This window comes from Hoplias malabaricus, chromosome 1 (assembly GCF_029633855.1).
Source record: "Hoplias malabaricus isolate fHopMal1 chromosome 1, fHopMal1.hap1, whole genome shotgun sequence".
Taxonomy (NCBI): domain Eukaryota; kingdom Metazoa; phylum Chordata; class Actinopteri; order Characiformes; family Erythrinidae; genus Hoplias; species Hoplias malabaricus.
In genome coordinates, this window is record NC_089800.1 from 48746118 (window position 1) to 48766371 (window position 20254).

The window sequence follows — 20254 nt, forward strand, 5'->3', positions numbered from 1 at the left end:
TGCTGCCCCCCCTTTTCCCGGCAGGCGGACGGGCAACTGCGTGTGGGCTTCATGTGAACCAGAGAGAGAGGGCGTGAGTGAGAGTTAATGCGATCCTACAGACATCAGTGTTCACTACAAGCAAAACGGCTCATAAAACCTTTCCCAGTCGTTATTACATTTATTACAATTCCTGCCAGCTGACCACTTGCTTTGCTCTTAATAATCACAGTTGTTGAGAGCAGCAAGACAACAGCGGTGTTATACTTTTCTCCCATGTCCTCCTCAATGTGTATTTTTGTCTGTTGCACCCACTTACTAGGTTCGGAAAGCCCGGGGCGAACACATGCTTTTTCCAAGACACCTGAAGCCAGCCACAACTTATTTTCAAGCTTCTTTTCACTGCAATGATATTGAGGCTTTCAGGTTAGCTAGCAGGTCCATGCATTGGTAAGCATTGAACTGAGTGATGAGGATGGGTGGGGGTGGTGGGGAGTCCTGATGACAGGACCATTGCAAAGACAGGTGTGCCACCAAGGATCCATGACGTGACATAATGTAATATTAATACTCACTAGTAATTAATCCTTGATCACTCAGAAGACTAAGCCTGGTTAAGAAATTAATGGATGCCTGGATATTTTTGATAATCTTTTAACATTTAAAGACTGAAGCAAGATCATTAAAAGGTCATTACCCGTTTGGAATCATTTGAATACATTCATGTCCTCTCATTCCTAAACTGGTAGTACTCCCAGTGGTCTTGATCAATGCAGGACCAGTTACTGTTATGAAAGTCTGGTAAAGTGCTTCCCACTGGTTTCATTTAAGTTTCCATTTTCCATTCTACAAGAAGATCCTTTATATCCAGAGTTAAAAGGTAAAGAATAGGCAGTTTGGGCAACGTAGATCTATATTATGATAATGACATGGTCTGTTTGTTGTAAGAGGCTGGTGAAAGCTTAGTTTGACTACTGTGTCAGTTTACTGGTCAATCTAGAAATGAATGAATGAACTAATGTCCTTTGCCAAATAGCAAGCCTACATTTTTTACCATCAGTTAATAATAATAACAGAAATCCAGTTCTTTTAGATAAGTGTTGTTCAATAATGAATGAACTGATCTTACAAGGATTTTTGGATTAATTTGGCATCCATTTATAAAAATCAATGAACTGTATCATCTTGTAAATGTTTTATGATTTCCAAAGCGATTAAACGTAAAATAGAAGCAGAGAAACTGTTGGGACATCGGTAGCTCATTTTGCTTCTCACATTAGGTCAAAGGGTAGCATATGTGCAAAGCAAAAAATGTATTTTAAAACTGTAAAAGGTTTGTACTAAGACATGAAGCTCTGGAAACAGTCCTCTCAGCTCATGATGAATTACATTTCTGATAATGGGTTTCACAACGCTGCACTCTCACATTATTGTGGGCAAAATCTGAATGAAGGAAAAATATGACTCATGACACAAGCTGTTACACAATCTACAAATGACACAAGGCCGCACTGGAGTGAGTTGTTGGTCTGTGATAACTGTTTGCAGACCTTAGGCATGAGTAACAGAATATATTTTCCACAATGCATTGTCAAAACTCTATGACGGCAAGTTTATATTAACATTTAATGTCCAGATGGACTGTATGACTTTGAATATGTATGACTTTTAAATCAAATCGTTCGAATTCAAACAAGCCTTCCGAAGTAGTACTTGGACAGGGCTATGTTTATTGCATATTTATTGTATCCTGACTATTCTTGGTAATTGTTGATTCAACTAATATTCAACTGGTAGGGGGAAATTGCTAACTTAATTGTCCTTGCAAACGCCAGATATTAAATATTTATCAATCCCAAGGAACAATCCGGGCCTGTGCCAATCTCAGAAGATTAAATATTGATGATTGTTTTGCCTGAGCTCCTGACCACAGTGTTTAATGGCCATTACTGCTTAAGAACAACAGCTATTTGCAAAGATAAACATGTGAGACATTGTTAACTTAGAAAATCCCATTAAAGGATAATACCATAGGCTATGCCCTGATATAAAGAGCCATCTCTCTCTCAGCACTGCAGCAGGAGATGAGTTTTAGAGAGAGAGAGAGAGAGAGAGAGGGGAGAGGGACATTTAGATGTTTTATGAAAATATTTGATCATGCCCCTGTAGCCTGCCACGGAAAAGCGTGGAGTTAGGATATGGCACAAGCCTCTCTTTGTTGCCGGATGTGGGGAAAAAACATCCAATAGATGCTAAAATAAGAACAGGAAGGAAACAGGGGGTGGGGTGGCAGCAACGAGCTGAGGGGGAGTGCTGGAGTGGGAGTGAGAAAGGAATGTTCCCTTTTCACTCGTTCACACTAATACACACGCAAACACACACAGACCCTTACAACAGTTACGAAAGGAATGTAACATCACAATTATTTACTGTTTGAACGGGAGGTTACATGAGCATCAGCGCACATGGACCTAGTTCAAGAAACACCCAATTGTCTACAAACACTATCACATGATAAACCTAAGGGGCCAATATCTGGGAAAACCAATTTGCCTTTGAACATCAGCACATAAGTTTAAAGAGCAAATACCTTAAAAATGACAGTGTATTATCATTACTCCCCAGTCCACAAGGCCCATGTAGTAGCCACCTATCTTTATTATGTGCTTTTTATAGGCCCCAGAAACAGAGCAGGTGGTGAGGGTGGTTTGGTGTTTGGTGCTGATGTGTGACAAGTCGCTTGTTGGTCAGGTAAGTTCACTGTGAGCCCGTGAACTGCCCGTTTCCTTGCTCCTTTCTGCACTGCACCCGTTTAAGGGCTGTATAAAGGTTGCTTATTGGCAGTATGTCTATGTCTCAATCTCCATTCCCACATTTGTCACACTATTTATATGTTCTTTAAAAAAATAAGAAGCAAAAGCATGCTTCTTGGTTTGTTTAATATAAATGCTATTTTCTTTATACTGTATAGGTCAATAATGCCTTACTGAGGCTGTAAAGATTCATTTAGATAGCAGTGACTTTGCAGATAAGAATATTCAAACTGGTGCAGGCACACGGCAGCAGTGCATTTGTGGGTGAACTCCTGCAGACTCCTGGCTCCAGCGCTCCATCCGTTACAGGTCTGACAGCTACTAGACAGAACAAGTTCTTCTTTTTGATGAGTCAACAAGTTATAGTGACGGTGGGGTTGGAGCTGAGGGTGCAGAAGAACACACTCGTTTATCACACTGCACTCTGCCTGCTGCTCTTCTGTCCAATGTAAAACCGTTGGACTGGGACTCAAACTGCGCACCTGAACAAATCCTCTGAGAAATGCTGGAAGACCTGTGTGTATGTGAATGGCATGTACAGTCATGTAAAAACTATGAACACTCTTGAACATCACCTCCTGCCCTTAGAACATTTCATACAGTCATGGCCATTATTACGGATTCTGTCCCCTCTTTGCTGCTTTAACAGCCTGTAATCTTCAGTGAACGCTCTCTTTCAGATTTGGTAGACATTCACTTCCACTCAGTCACAAAAACATAACAGCCCCAGACCATTATTCTTCCTCCATCAAACTTTACAGGCACTATGTAATCTCACGTATTTGGTATGGAAATTGTGTGTATTTGATGTTAGGCTGAAGCACCACTTTATGGTTTAATTTCATTTTATTTTATTTTTTTCTTGTAGCTCACACTACACTTTGCATATTGAAGCAGCACATAGTGAGAAGAAACATGGATTTGAGAGCCACAAAAGTCAGTGTGGTATGCTTAGCTGATATGTGGTAAAGGTACAGGATGGAGTCAAAGTGAGAGAGAGAGAGAGAGAGAGAGAGAGAGAGAGAGAGAGAGAGAGAAACTTGGAACAGCAGAGTCTGTGTGGTGTGTGTGAGAGGGAGACTGAGGGCAGCAGGCGCCAGAGCTCAAGCCTGCCAGGAGCCTACACTGTCACCTTACACACACACACACTCAAACACACACACATACACATACACACATACACACACACACACACACACACACACACACATACACACACACACACACACACTTCCAGCTGTTATTTCTCACCCATCTCTCCCTCTTTCCTCTGTCTACCTCCCTCGCCTCTTTCACAGAGTGTCTGTTTGACACTTTTTACTGTAACCCTCTAATACTTAAAGGAAACATTCACGATTGTAATCAAACAACACTTTTTATAAAATTTAGAAGAGGTTTCATCACCATTTACTAGCTCTCAGGTCTGTTTGTGTGCTCAAAACCTGTCTAATGTGTTTATGAATCCCTAGTATCAGTAAATGCCTGAAAAACACTGCTCACACCAGTGAAAAGGCATCTCCAAACGTTGAAAAGCATGAACCAAGATGAGGATATCCCTCTATTCCTGTTCCATAGGTGGGTAACACACACACATATACACACACACACGTACAACAAAACTAAACAACTCGGGGTACAAATGAGTTTCTGTGATAATGCAAACGTAATATTAAATGTAATAAAACTTCAGCAACCTGCAGATGCAGTCATTTTTTCCCTTCAAATATACCAATCCACCTTAAATAATGCAGCGCTTCTGAATATAAACAAAACAGGGAGGACAGTGTTTCCCCGCAGTCATATATGTCCCCTTTAACCGCTGCTGTTATTTCCAAACAAAATGGTGGTTTCTTTTGATATTTCTCATTCATAAAAAAACCCTGGAGTATTCTGTGCAAAATGCAAATGAGATTGTAGTTCTGTCGTATAGCAGTTAAAACCACCTCCCTCAATGTAGCAAAATGGGGTTCAATTCCCTGCTTAGATAAGTATACAATGGTATACAAATAGGAGACAAAACAGCATTTGCCTAAATTAGAAAACTTGTCCTGAATATGAACATCCGATAAAGCTTTAATTTAAAAGATTCATGTATAAAGTCTTTGTTGTGCATAATGTAGACTTCTAATTTTGCTTTAGATCACAAATGCAAATGTAATTCACTGCATAACTAACTTATAAGAAAATATATTACATAATTATAAATTTAAAAAGAATCCAGTGATACTCCGGTGAACCCTGACTTCACTTGTATAATCTTCACAAAATGCTTCAAAAAAATGAAGTCACTCTGGAGCTCATGCGCACAAGCTATTGATGGATAAACTAATTCTATAAAACCAAGGAAATTAGTATATGATGAAAAATAAATAAAAACTAGAATGTATTATTTTAACATTTCTGAAATAGCCGGCTGCTCAGTTCTCTCAACTTCCTGTTCCCTGAATAAGACAATTTGTGTTCACAGAGTCATGTACAAACAAAAGTGTGTGAGATAGTAAGACATACACACTGGCTCTGTGACAAGAAACGGTCAGATGATGAATGCTGATGAATGTGGTTTTAAAGCCAGGAAACAGTTGTGCAATGTCAGTGACTTACTACATGGATCACTTAGGGAAGTTTCTTTTTTTTAAAGCAATAAACTACACAGTAAAGTAAGTTAGTTGATGCCTTTTTATTTTAAATGTGAGATAAATTAATGTAATTAATAAGTTAGCAGAATGAAAATTATTATTGTATTTTAATTATGATTTTAACTGCTATATATTTTATACATATATTACTATCCAGGCCTGCTTTATAACCAAGAAATCTTAACATTGAACACTGAATGTCGGATTGACATCTAGTTATGGTTGTTGTCGTGTACACAGCGTAGTGTTTGGTTGCCTCAGGTTTTAACAGGATCCTCTATAAACAAACTAACCTGAACTTGTGTTTTCACTGTACCTTTGAGACTGATATATAGAAACATGCTCTGATGTGTTGACACAAATTGCATAAAGTGTCTTTTTCTAAAGGCTTTTGGTGCTAAATGTTCCTTATAACATCAGTGTTAAAGCGTGGGACTAATCTGCTCACTCAAATGGGGCTAATCTGCCCTCTGAGGTTTATTGCAAAGGTACTTGAACTTGCAGCCTTTAACGATCATTGCTTTTTATGAAGTGGTGTGAAGTGAATTAAACACTTTTTTTACATTTATCCAGTTTTTCAGCCTAAACAGGACACAGAATACTGTATAAGAAATGTTTTAGGCTTCAACAATTACAGAAAGGATGTAGGGTCAAATCTCTTTGCAGTGCACTTGAGAGATATGAAAGACATTTGTGTGTTCTAGTATCTGTTGTGTTATGTCACTCACTGCACCAAGGAATAAGGTATATTCCCAGCTATTATATGATGTAAAATTTCTTACAAAGCCACAAGGATGGATTTATTAAAAGAGCAAACACAGGTTTGAATCTCCGATACACTGCTTAATACCATTAAGGCCTCACTTGGCCCTGAAAGTAATGGTAGCGTTTAATGTGATTGATTTAATGGTTTGTTATTTTCAAAGGGGCTGACTGCAGCGCTAAGTGGCCCTTGTCCAAGCTAGCTATAATTTTCTTCCCACCTGGAGCCTTTCTTTTTTTCCCTTTTTTCTAAGGCCATGGTTCACAGTGCCCATGTGCTGTACCCAGACTTAAATATAAGCACATGTAAAAAGAATGCAGTTTATATTAACATGACACTTCAAATTTCACACAGGGATGAAGTAATTCTGTTAAAAATGTTTAGGGTGAAAAGCACTTCACCCATCATAGCATCCAAAATACTCAGAGCCACAAATCCAAGCATGTCTTTAAAGGATGTGTCCCAAGACCAGGTGTGAATGAGTCATGAATAACACACCATAAGTCAACCACCAACCACCATACAGTGAAATCAGAGTATTTGAGGGGGACTCTTTTTACTGTACTTACTGAAACTGTTTAATGTACCAATTAGATTTACCTATGGGAGGGCTGTCATTTATTAGGTCTTAGTTTATATTTTGAGACAGACCAGAAAAGAATCAAAATCCCCCCCCCTCCCTAATTTACATACCATATTGGTACTTAATCAGTAACTTTCCACTGTAGTGTTTGTAAATAAACACTAATAGACTAAAACACTGAAGATTTATAATATACATGTACAACATTGTTCTGTTTGTTTTAGAGAGCCATGAGAGAGATATAAGCAATACCAAACACGCATTATTTCTCACAGTGATTACAGAGTGTTTTAAGAGTGATTAGAGAGTGTTTTAACGGTTAAGTACAGCATACACGAAAAAAATCAAGGTGACACAGATGAGTCAAGACAATTATCATTTTCCATTTTAAATCAACAATACCCTGCATTGTGATCACAATTCCTATTGCTTTTGTCTGAGTCATGACAGTAAAGAATATGCAGGAAACATTATATATATATATATATATATATATATATATATATATATATATATATATATATAGACAGACTCAGACAGGTAGACAACGAATGGCATCTGAATTTACATGCTGAAGGCTTCTTCCAAAAAAAAGTGACTGTGACAAAAAAACTGTGACTTCACAAAATAAAAACACACACACAGAGAAGAGTAAAAACAAACACTCCCTCTGCGTTTTCATATCCCATGTTCTAATGCAGAGCAACACAGAACCGGCTGCTTTGATAGATTATCCACATAGAGAGGCATGTCTGTCATAACAAAGTTGACCTCACAGGGACCCCTTTCCTCTGCAAGAAGGCATCAGTTTCCCTCTCTGTCATGAAATAAATAAATATCACCCAAAATAATAATAATAATAATAAAAAACCCTGCTCTATTCAAAAGCACAAGAGGCCCAAATCCTTCTCCTTTCAGAAGTCCTGTCCTAATTTAAAGGCTGGTTTAGTAAACACACTCGTAGACTTGTGCGTCTCAACAAGCATAACCCCTTCACTCGGTGACGCATGAATTTACTAAAAATGCAAGAATATTTATAGAAAATTGTTCCAAGGGCTCTCAAGTGGTGCAGGTTTCTAAGATCACTGGGAGAATGTGATCCTCAGTGATGTCACTGCCATCAGAGACAGTGTAATTGGCCTCAATTTCTCTGTGTGAGTAAGACGGCCCTCCCACTCCCCCCCCTTAGCATCATGCTCGCCAATGCAGGGATCTGTTTGCCAATATAACAGCTAATATAACAGAACGTGTGCAGTTAGCATTCTCCTCAAACATGTTGAGTTGTCCAGTGCAGGTGTATTAGCTGCAGTTCAAAAAGAAAGGGTGGCATGTACCTAAGCAAGCGAATACTCCAAAAAAGATAAATTATTTTTTGGAACAGTCTTCCAGGTTTGTCATAAACTATTAATGTTTTTATGGCTATACACCAGATAAATCAGCTATGCAAATTGATCAAGTGGCTGCTTTTATACCATTAATAGATGTCCATCATTTGGCTGATATATACACAGGGTGAGTCACAGTACACCCATTTATCTGAATCCCCCAGCAAGCAATGGTTGAGGGGGCCTATCTTTTAGGCTGGAACATGGCCACCAAATTGGATCAAGGCCAAGTTTTTTCCAAATGGAAGCATATCAAAGAAATATAAGCAACTTTTGACTCACCCTCTAGAGACATCTGTGGCTCTGGATTACAGTGGAAGTTATTGACTAAAGAAAAATCCACCCGCTGGTAACCTATGAGGAAATATTTTTTTTCTTATATTTACCATAAGAGATGTTAGCAGCTCTAGAAGAACACCTTACGTTCAGAGAATTCTATGTTAATTTTAAAAAGTTGAGCCGGTTAGTATCTGAATTAGAAAAGTTTCAGTGCCCAGGCACCAATAAAGAGTTCCACATCCTGAGTGAGAATGCATTACAGTCCTAGTATCTTAGAGAGAGAGCTTATATAGAATTAATAAATTATTGAAACTAGTATGTCAATAGTAATGTACTGATTAGGAGTAAAGAAATCCACTAGTTTAGGCATTTGCACTTGAATTCCTTGTTTTATGTATCAGACACGTAGGCCATTGATTAAAATGGTACCCATAATATCTTACTGAATGTATTATTATGAATTATAGTACTACTTTTCTGTGTGCCATTAATAATCAGATGAATAATAATCACTTCATACATTCTGCATATGTCCAAAGAGTAATGCCCACAGATTTTTTGTTCACTGGACTACTCTTCCCATATTGTAATATGACTTTTTTTCCCCTTTAATCCCACTTCATCTGGAACTACCATCTCTACCGTCTCTATCCACTATCCAGGTTCCTCTTTTAGGACTTAGTTCCCTCTCAAGGTTTCTTTCTCAGGCTCTTAGGGAGCTATTCCTGTCACTGCCAGTTTCAACTTGCTCATTCACTGTCCATGCACAGATTTCAGGTTTAAGATGCCTTGTGATAACAACTGTCAGAATAAATACCACGCATATACACTGAATTTGAAATGCAAAGCCATTCAAATGAGTCAATGATTTTAAACTTGAAAATATTTAATGCTATGATAACTCAGGAAATGATCTCCCAATCTACTATTTGCCCTACTATTATTTATTCATTTACAACTGTCCAAATGTCCTTTTCTAATTAGTGAATTCATCTACGTTAAAATGCCCCCACTGGGGACGCACATGTACCAGACAATTAAATGAAATGGAACTCTCTGCATCAGAAGTGCATGAAGTTAAGGTCACTATGCCCAGTGTCAAGTGTTGGCCAAAGGAGTATAAATCTACCTCGGCACTGCGCTGTTAAGCTGTGATACTGCAATCTCTGGACTACTGAATCCTTTTTCAGTAGCATTGTGGTGAGTTGGAACTATCCAGAACTAAACATCCAAAATCAGTTCTGGCACTCACTAAGGCTTTTGCACAGCTGAATATCATTAAATCCTCAAAACAATGTTCCAACATCAAGTAAAAACCCTTCCAAGAAGATTAGAAGCTACCACTGCAGCAAAGAGAGGCAAATTCCTAAAGCTCCTATTTTGAGAAGAAATGTTGGAGTGTCTAAGAAAACTCTGTAATTCTAGTTTTCATATGCCTTTCTGCAGGTGCTAACAGGGGTTAATATAAGCCTTCATACTTTTAAACAGAAAGACTAACAACAGCGAAAAGAAAGGGTCAATCTTGGACAACACAACAGCCAACTGAGGTCAAATGACACAAACTCACTGCTGAGAAACTCAATAGCTGACTAAAGAACAGCAGCCGTAGTCTGATGACTGAACAATGCAAACAAGGAAAGCGCAGGCCAGAGACTGCATGCTGAAAAGCTCCATAACAGAGAGCACAGAGCATGTGGTCGGTCTCTACAGCATTAAACAGGAAACCTTGTAACCTGATGACACACGCTCCAATTGCTTTGTTTACACTATCATCATTTGTAAACATGGGAGTCGCAGGACTTTATGTACTTCCTCGTGGGTATATCATATTTTACTGTGATCCTGAGGTGAAGAGAATAAAATATATATATATTACTCTTTACCTGTAAGAGTAAAATAATCAAAAAAAGGTAGATTCCTTTCATTAGAATGGACGTTTATCACTAGAGATTTAAAATGACCCATTTGCAATTTTTCTAAAACATGGGCCAGACTGGCTTGATGTACATTTGAGTAAATCCGCAAAGTTTAGTTTGATAGCGTCAGTACTGAAGTGCTGAAATTGCTCATGACTCCAATGCTGGTTTAGCTTGAAGAGCTTTAATCAAATCTAACCTGCACAAGTTTGTAGAAATCCCCATCATTACATTTTGCACACAACACTCCCATCTAACACAGAACTGACACTTTAAACAGAACTTTTGCTTGTTGCAACTGCTTGAGAGTATAGTTAATAGCTTCTAATTCCCCAGGCTGCTTGTATCAAGGAGAGGAAAATCACCACAACACAAATGACTTTGACCTCAGAGGAGCAGGGGAGGGGAGCAAGGGAGGGGACGAGCAAGGGAGAACGAAAAAGGAGAAAAAGAGAGTACTTGTGCTCCTTTTCATGGCTCTGGAAAGCTGAGAGCGTGGAGCCTGGGAACGGCGGGCTGTTTGGCCGGGCCGCGAGAAATATCCTGAATCGTAGTGTAAACAGTGCTGAACTCTGATCTAGCCAAAAAGCCCCTGATGTGACCCAGCATTCCCGACCAGGGGTCTGCCGCTGACATCAGGAGCCCACTTTCTCATTTCCTGGAAGAGGACGGTGACATCTAGAGAGAGTGGAGTATGTTTGAAGTCCCCCAAATTACCACCCCACCACCACAAGGCTCTCATCCAAGTCTATTGTCACACAACAATGTGAAATGCAAAACAACTGAGCACTGATCATGTTCTTAAATCTGGGAAATACAAAAATTCTTCCTTAAGTAGCATGAACACTAAATGGTGAAAAGTGTTATAGCTGTTTATACAAAATATGGACTTTTCAAAAGCACATTTTGCAAACATCAATACTCTGCCAGATATAAACAACATAAATGTACTCCCAGTAGTTTCACCAGGGCCTTACAATCCAGTAAGGAACCTTAAATCCTTTTCATTCCAGAGCAAAAGGTGCATATTTGCACCTGAATTCAATGAATTTCTTTAGTGTAGATGTAAATTAAAACAGAACGGCTATAATCATGATAATGTGTATAGAGTTAATGCAGCTTTAAAAATTAACTTTTAAGGATTCTGAATGATCACAGATGCAAATCAAAATGATGTCCCAGTCTTTTGAAGTTGGAGGGTTTAGAGAGGACAATTAGCCTTGCTCTCTGCTCTCTCTACATGTAATCACACACACACTGGTGAGATGCAGCAGACAAACGCGCACAGCATACTCTCGACCAGGAACGACCGTCCACCTGGAGGACCGCATCGGGCACTAGGGTTTCACCCAGGACAGAGCGCCAGTCCATATCTGCGCACAGATACATTCATTCCCACACATTCAGCCATTCATTCACTCACACACCAGGAAAGTTATTAGAGAAGCCAATTCACCGAACCTCCATGTGGTTAGACCCTGGAGGAAACCCATGCAGACAGAGAAAGAACATGGAAACTCCACTCAGATGGGACTTGAACCCAGGATCCCAGAGCTGAGAGGCGAACGTGCTCACCACTAAGCCACCATCTGGGCATTTTATGTTCTCCAGCATGTTAAGCTCTTCCGTGCTCTTGTGCTAGTGGCAGTTTGAAAGAAGCAGTCTCACTTGTCTTAGAGGAAGCATGTGTTCACCTCCACACTCCTGAGGTGGGTGGCAGTGTGTGTGTTTGGGGGAGATTTAAAAAGGGTGGCATTAGAGACAAATATTCACTTTTGGAGATGTGTGTGTGTGTGTGTTATTACTTGCTATATGTACAGTACTGGGATATATACCCTGAAATGTGTATACCCTAAGAGTGTTCTATTACTCAGTAAATCTTTTTGCTGAAGACCAATGAGCTGTTTGTAAATTGCCCGATGATGAAGCATGGTTTAATTTCTCATACCAGAATTTAATGCATTTTTTTTTATATATATTAACTTATAATAACATCTTTGTAGCACTTTATATGGTTCAACACTATTTTGGAGCCTTTGAAAAGCCTTTCACAAACCAATGAATAATAAATGAAAGATTATTCATTTACTCACAGTTAAATATGTAACGAGTACTTTGTGTATATTTGAAAAAACTAAGCAGGGGATAGAACCACGTGGTTACTGATGTACCATTGCTCAGATATACTGCTGTTTATTTGTTTATAGCTGCATGAAAGTAAGGAGACTAATGCTTTTTTTTTCAGTGCCGAGATTCAGAGATTCCATCAGGCATGCGTGAACACATGCACACCTGAACGTTCCCACAGGGGTCGGATTTCTGTTAAGTCCGACAAAGCGCCCCGCTTGTCGAAGGACATAGTGAGCCAACCCCCTTTTCCCCTTTCTCCTCATCCCTTTCTTCACACTCTTTCCTCCGATCCATCTTATTTAGTCAGGCAGGAAAACCCTGATGGAGCTCAGAGAGCTCTCTGTACTAAAGAAATCATATGGAGCATGAATGGACTGCTGTGCAGGGCGTACTGAAACATTCAGTGCAGTCCTTTTCTGCTTTATATCCACAGCTTCACATGAATATTACAGTGCAGACAGCAGACCCAAAAAGTTCATGTTCCACCAGCTTCATACAGTGGCCATTTTAAAGTCCACTAAACTGGCCACACAACAATGAACGAACTGAAGTTCACACGATCCTTAAACCGTCTTTCGTAGCGCAGAAGTGTCTTGCACAATCCAGTTTATCAGCTCACTGTGAGAACAGTTCAGTGCCTGCACTGCAGCTCATTGTTAAGTTCAGACCTCAGCAAATTCCTGCTGCTGTCCACAACTCTGTCCAGCTAACAGCCTAACGCACACATCAGATTTTCCACCACTTTAACCCTTTAATTCTCTAGCCGTTTAACCTACTTTTCTCAGATAACAAGACCTCACACGTTTTATCACAAAATCTAACTATAAAGGCAGTTCATGCTTCTTTTATAGGGATATTTTATATAAGGGAGGAAACAAAAGGCTCCAAAGAGCAAAGTTTCACATGCTGATCATTTTTACCATGCTCAAGATGCACATTCGCACATGCCATCTACTCCCCGGTAGCAGATTTACAGCAGATAAAGGGGATAAACACAAAGTCGGCGAAAGTAAATCTGGTCAAATATTGCTTTGGATAGTGCTATTGAACACATTTGCAGATGAGTAATCCATAAACAACATACTTAAAACAAGGGTTTCAATGTATTTTTCCACTTATCAGGAATCACTTGCGTAGAGCACAACATAAGAACGTCAGCATGCAGGCTTCTCCTTGTCTGCCCATTCTTAACGACCAAAGGTATTAAGGGCACTGTTAAAAATCTTGGACCTGAATCGAGGATCGCTACCAGATGTCCATGGGTTAAAATCTAAGCCCTCAAAACACGACTGGCATCCAAGTTGAGCCACATGCTGTTGGATGAAGCAGATGACAGCACTGCTCTAGCACATATGAGACGACCAGCCTGCGCTTCTCAGAGCTCGCTTCCCACTGATTGCTTTCCATTGTGTGGAGCTGGAAGAAATCAGCCTTTGGTTCTTATCTGAGACCAGTTTAATCAGCTCTCTAATAACAACTGAGGCTGGGATTCTTTTTTAGGGAAAGCTGGTCCTGGATCAGAATTTGGGGGGTGGGGAGGTGCAACGTTGAGCTGGAGCCATTATGCTGTGCAAATGGAAGCAGGGGATGTATATGCTGAACGGTTTCAGTGCTCTTCAAAGCCTCAGCCATCTCACAGACCGTGAATAAAACATGAGGCGTACACAGGGGGCGCCTCACAAAGATGCCGCTAGGAGAGCTAGCACAGATGAGACCGGAATGCCTTTGATTTCGGCAGCGCGAACAATCCTGCTGGAGTTTTTCCACCAAACTCCCCTTATGCACGTTCGCATTCCTTAGCGAACTTTTTCTTCTTCCACTTTTCGGCTTTATTCACGTTTCTGACTCAACCCTTGTTTCTTTACGGCTCAATTTGTACCTTCCTCTTTAAGGTGGATATGTTTAGAGAGGGGAGTCCTAGAAGGTTGAATAAAGAAGCGAGGAACATGAGACGGCAAACGTGTCGCGTGGTTCTTTGCAAGCTACTGACACTCTTCCTGGAGAAGAGGAAAAATGAATTTCTGTCACTGCACCAACTCAAAGCCTGTGAATTCCTCCGCTCTTGGTTAGTGAAGGAATAGAAGGTCTGGCGTTCGTCCAAGTCTGAATGGTGCTCCGTTTAAGATTAATGTTATTCCATGTAGAGATGAAAGTCAAGAGCGAGAGTGTTCCTGGGATCCACTATGAGATCCCGAGCTAGGTTCTGGCTTGAGGGGTAGTCTCTCAGGACCTGGACTGACTGCTTCAGGCCACTGGAGAGTTCATCCAGGGTTGGGCCAAGCTCCAGCTTTCTCTCCTACAGCTTCAGAGCCAAGAAACACCACAAAACACTTAGGCATTTCCTCCTTCCTCATATTATTTTCAAGCTTGCCATTTGGAGCTTAATTAGAGCCAGTCATTTTGCAATATCCTAAACATCCCATCGCAGGACACAATGTTTTACAGGAGCACTAATTCCTCTCACTCATGTTTACACAGCACAAAGGTCTTTACTCCTTTAAAAATCTTTATACAAACAAACTGTTATGGCTCTACACCGTAAGACAAATCTGTCTGAAATGCCAGACATGCGAGGCATCATTTCCAGTAGCTAATCCTAGGGGATCGCTGCACACAGCTAAAGTGTCTCCTTCTTCGTGTCTGTAGTCTCTTATCTGGTCTTGGATGAGCAAACACAACTGTTCACGGTCTCCTTCCGTGAGAGAGTGTTCCGTATGCCCTTCCCTCTGTTCCCAGATCTGTCACTACGCTGAAATTAGGAAATAACAAAATCATCCCGATGCCCAGGGCGCTTAATTACTGGGCGGCCCCCAACAACTGCCTTTTCAAGGCCTGTTTGACTTTGAGTAAACACAGCCAGGAAACCTATTCAACGGTTCTAAACATGTATGCACAGGGACGCATGTTTCAAACACTTTTATGGTCAGAGAATCATTCAAGTAGATGCTTTGAGAACAGTCTGGTCAGCCTCTGATAATAGCCAATGACAATGGATGGCACAGGACAAGGCCGTTTAGTCTTGTGTTTGCTGAACTGCAACATCCTGAGGTCAGTGCTTATGTCTTTTATGAGGACCAGAAGGCAGTAATGAATTGGTGAGTTTATATTAGGTTTACATTAGGACTGTCAGAACAAAACCTTGTATCTCATAAATGGTTTCATCACAGGATATCAAATAACAAAGGGAAAACAAACAAAAACAAACAAACAAACAAAAACTATACCCACATTTCAATGCAAGTCATTTTGGGTCACGTTTAATTTTGACAAAATATAAAAGACTGCAGTCATGTTCTTATAAAACTTTCTCATATGTGAACTAAACCCATCAAGACACATCATAAAAACGATATTTGACTGTGATTCCAGCTTTGAAAGCTGTCAAACAGGGAAAGTACTGTGGGAAATAAGGGGGCAACACTGACCTACTGACCTCAACAGCTTTCTCAAGATCTCAGATCTACGGCAACAGAAAGGGGCTCCTACTTTACAGATTTGGGTCATATTCTTAGCTCTTTAGAGTTGAGGTGACTATTTTACTGCTGTATAAAACCTATAAAATTAAATTACTTTGAGTAGAGTAGACTTGGCCTGTATGTGGCTCTCAGTCAACAACAACAGCAACAACAACAGTGACTTATAGAGCACCTTTCACAAACCCAAGGTCACTTTACACTGTCAGGGGAGGGGGTGGGGGGTGTACCCATATTTCAGAGGGAGTGAAAGTTTGCAGAAAATAGGTAGGTTTTGCTGAGCTTTGAAGATGGAGAGAGAGTTAGAAGAGCAAATAGATGAGGGTAGAGAGTTTCAGAGGGTGGAGGCATCGACAATAAAAGACATGCCACCCATAGTGGAGAGCTTGATCCTATAGAAGGCCGGATTCTGAGTGCCTTCGCTTGCACAATGAGGCATGGAGGAGTAATAAGTCGGAGAGGTCGACAGGTACAAGGCCATGCAAGGCTTTAAAGGTTAACAGGAGGATTTAGTATCGGACATGTTCAGACACTGGAAGCCAATGTACCTGATGAAGGAAGCTGTAAACTGGGCAGACTCTTATGAATATGTATGTATTCAGTATAAATTAGAAGCAATCTCGGCTCATGTTTTATTTTTCTCTTTCGTGAGTGCTTTGAAGGATCAGGTGCACTTGAGTGACCCTACTGAACAAAAGCTCTTTCTCTGTACTCATGTGACAGACTGATGGACAGAGTTAGAGATGCTTTTAATGTGGAAGATGCCAGTTATTTTTTATATTTATATATTTTTAACACAGAAGACACATAGATTAATTTAATACCAAATCAAAATGGCCATGACTTGTGGCAACAGCAGGATCTTTATGGTGTGATAAAGAACCATGCAGAGCATGTATCCCAGCACAGAGTTGAGCCATTAACCACAGGCCAAGAAGCAGTAATGCATTGAAATGGATTTCCGAGAGGCCAGTTTTATATGTAACCCCTGCCAAGTTTGAAAGGGTGTAGTACTTCACCTACTGCCATACTGTGTATGCTTAACTCTCAGGACTATCTTTCATGCAGCGGTTGATTAAACAAATGGAATCAGGGGGTGTGTCTGCCTGATTGGTTTGAAAACCAATTACAGCCCTTTGTGGATAGGTTTGGAGACCTCTGAAAAAAAAAGACCCCACTTGATTGTAAACACACATTTCCCCCAATGTTTCTATTAATGAAAATAGACTGTGCTTTGCATTACTCTTCTTAACATTACACACTGGAAGACTGCAGTGAGGATTTGATTGCACTCAGCCACGTATATGTAAGTGAGGGCAGGTACCAATGTTGGGTGATTAATTCTGCCCCCAAAACACCACCCCATCTCATCCGCTTTGTCCAGTTCTTCTATATATTCTCTATCTACCTGAGTGTGCCCAGTTGAACATCTCTGACAGGTGGGGAGCATCTGCCCCTCGTTAGAGGAGGTGTCTACAAGCTTTTGGACAGACGGGGCTGCAGGGTGTGTGTGGTGTCCAGTAAAACTCACAGCGATCCTGGTACTGGTTTTGCTGTCCGTCTCTCCGGAGCTCTGGCTCTTGCTGTGATCCGTGCTGGCTCTGCTGCTGTGGTGCAGCGCGCGGCCGCTCTTGCTCCTCGGGGCCGCTCCGCCGTGCTGCACGAGGCTCAGCAGCTGCAGCGTGTTCTCGCGCTCGCGCTCCGAGCTTTCCGCGCGCCCCCGTTCGTAGCGGCGCTCGCACGTGGAGTGATGGCGCCGGCACAACTCGATGCGCGCGCGCAGCCGCTCCACGATGGCGCTGTGCAGCGGAGGAACAGCCGCCGCCGTCCTTCCAGCGGAGCCCACCATCCCGGGGCCGAGCAGCGGGAGAGCCGCGTGACCCGGAGCCGCCTCGCCCATTGAACTCAGAGGTGGGAACAGTAGCCTAAACTCATACTGGTGTTAAAGTACAGTTACTCGGGGTTAAGGATTTACTCAAAGTAAAAAAGTATCCTCCTAAAACATTTGAGTAGAAGCAGCTACCAAAACACTGCAGGCCACAAAGGTACACAAGAAACAAATACCTAGTTACTTGTTTAATTTATTTTTTTTACCCTGCAGCCTTTGCGCGGGCTGATTTTGACACTAATTCTGTTATGTACTGCAGGTCTAACTGTGTAGCCTTATTTTTTTCTTACTTAAGTGCAAACGTAGCAGCTGAAAAACTACTTAATAAACTGGGTAACTCGATATCCAGCATCTATCAGCAGAGTAAAAAACCTCGACTCCAGGAAAGAAAAATGTACTGCGATTAGACTTCATGCACTTGAGTAAACGTAGGCTAACTACCCACCCCTGTCTACACTCCACACACCGCGGAATCACAGCCTCTCAACCGCTTCTCGATCTGCAGGCAGCCCCCTCCCCTCATCACAGAGCGTTTAATTAACACTAAAGCTCCAACCTGGTCACTTCTCAGACTGCAGCAGCTGGAATGAAACACAAACTCCAACCGTCATTTGAGCCAACGCTACAACAGCTCTAGAGTCCAGCGGAAACGCGCCGTAATAAAGTGGACCACTGATGTTCCTCTAGCTCTGGCTCCGCTACCGACAACTACAGCTTCTACCGAGGGTCTCCACCGCGCAGTTATAATCCTCCAGAATCCACCGCGAGCTCTGCATCCTCACAAACTTCCAGCGGTTTCCCTCCCTCTCATTGTCTCTCTCTCTCTCACTTACGCACAAACACACACACAAACGCGTTACTTCACGCCTTCTTCAGGAAAAACAACCCAAAACCCAGAAAGCGAAGTCCACGGAACCAGGCGCTGGAGCGTGAGAACGCGCGCGCTGCTCGCTGCTGGTTTGTTCGTATGGAGTCACGTTCATCCGGGCTCGTGAGCCGGGGCGCGCGTGCACGGGCGCGTCACAGTAGATAGTGTTTGGGGTGAGTTGTAGCGGCGCGCGCTCTAGCGGCGCTCACGGAGAAACACACACTGAAACGCAGCTGAAGTGTTGATAGGAGTTGTGCTTGTAACACACAACAACCAACAAAAACCTTCAGAGCTCACGGTTTCTACACACTGTCCATTCTCCCAGCTCCCATCAACGTAGTTGTGCATTAACCGACTGCATATTGTGTTTTGTCCACTTTCACCCTGTTTTTTTTTCAATGGTGAGGACCACATAAGACCGCCACAGAGCAGGTTTTATATGTTTCATTCTCAGCACTTCATTGACACGGACTTGGTGGTGGGATGTCAGTGTGTGTTGCACTGGTACGAGTGGATCAGACACAGCAGTGATGCTGGAGCACTATGAGCACCTGTAATGTAGCATAAGTGGAGTTGATAAAAAGCACAGTGCGTGTAGAAAGATGTACATAATATCTAACATGACCTATGAAAGTCCAGCTGTTTTATCTAGTAGTTGGAGTTGAATGCTTTTTGAAGGAAGCACAAAACACGATCAGAGTTTATTTACATACAAGATATAGCAACCAAAACAACCTGTTGATTTACATCTTCCCTTACGTTTTGTGGCATTAGAGGCCTTTTCTTTCCTCTCCAAGTCCCTCTTAACCTTGTACAGGCTCACATTAATGTGAAACTGATCTTTAAGACTGACAGCCTTTAAATAAATAAATAAACTTCTTTATTTTCATATGTATTTTATTTTTTAGCTATTGGGCAGTCAGTCTATATAGGGGATTTCTATTAATTATGACATGGGAATGATTGTAAGAAGTGAATAAATATATATATATATAATTTTATTTTATTTTTTCCGTGTGGTAGCTATATAGCTAACATGTACACAACCTGTACTTAGCAGTAAGCCTATATCTCTTAATTATCCGACTTTATAAATTCAGTTTTGTGGTTTTTCACTTTTTAAGGGTCAAACTTGCCAATAAACAAGGGGGGAAATGGAAATAGTGGGAAAATAGAGTATGTTTTATAGACAAGTTGAGCAACAAAGCTAACCTGACGACGTTTTAATTATGAATTCAAGACTAGGCAGTTCTTTCTAACGTGGCCTTTATAGTAATACTCAGCATATTTTAATAATTAATTTAGACACTAATGGCTTTTCTGCATGTAACTATAAATAAACTTTCTTTTGACGTTAAATAGGCGATCGTTTGTGAGCAGTTCTGATTCAGAGTTGTTCATTGTGGTAGTGGTGAGTAAAAAAATGACTTCCGTTTAGTTTCAGAGTCCTCATTTATGGAAAAATCTACGTTTTCTTGCAGTCAACTGTTACCCTCCGATATTAGAGAAGAACTCAAGAGAAATCGCAGCTCTCCAGCGCC

General features: G+C 41.1%; 1 protein-coding gene across 1 annotated transcript in view; it reads right to left on the reverse strand.

Annotated features, from left to right (window-relative positions):
- The window catches only part of zmp:0000001236 (mastermind-like protein 2), a 54024-nt gene extending 35262 nt beyond the window's left edge, over positions 1–18762 (reverse strand). Inside the window, exon 1 of the mRNA XM_066678787.1 lies at positions 17489–18762. Coding sequence (XP_066534884.1) covers positions 17489–17857 — 369 coding nt within the window. The 5' untranslated portion in view covers positions 17858–18762. The remainder of the gene's footprint in view (positions 1–17488) is intronic.
- Between the last annotated feature and the right edge of the window lie 1492 nt (positions 18763–20254).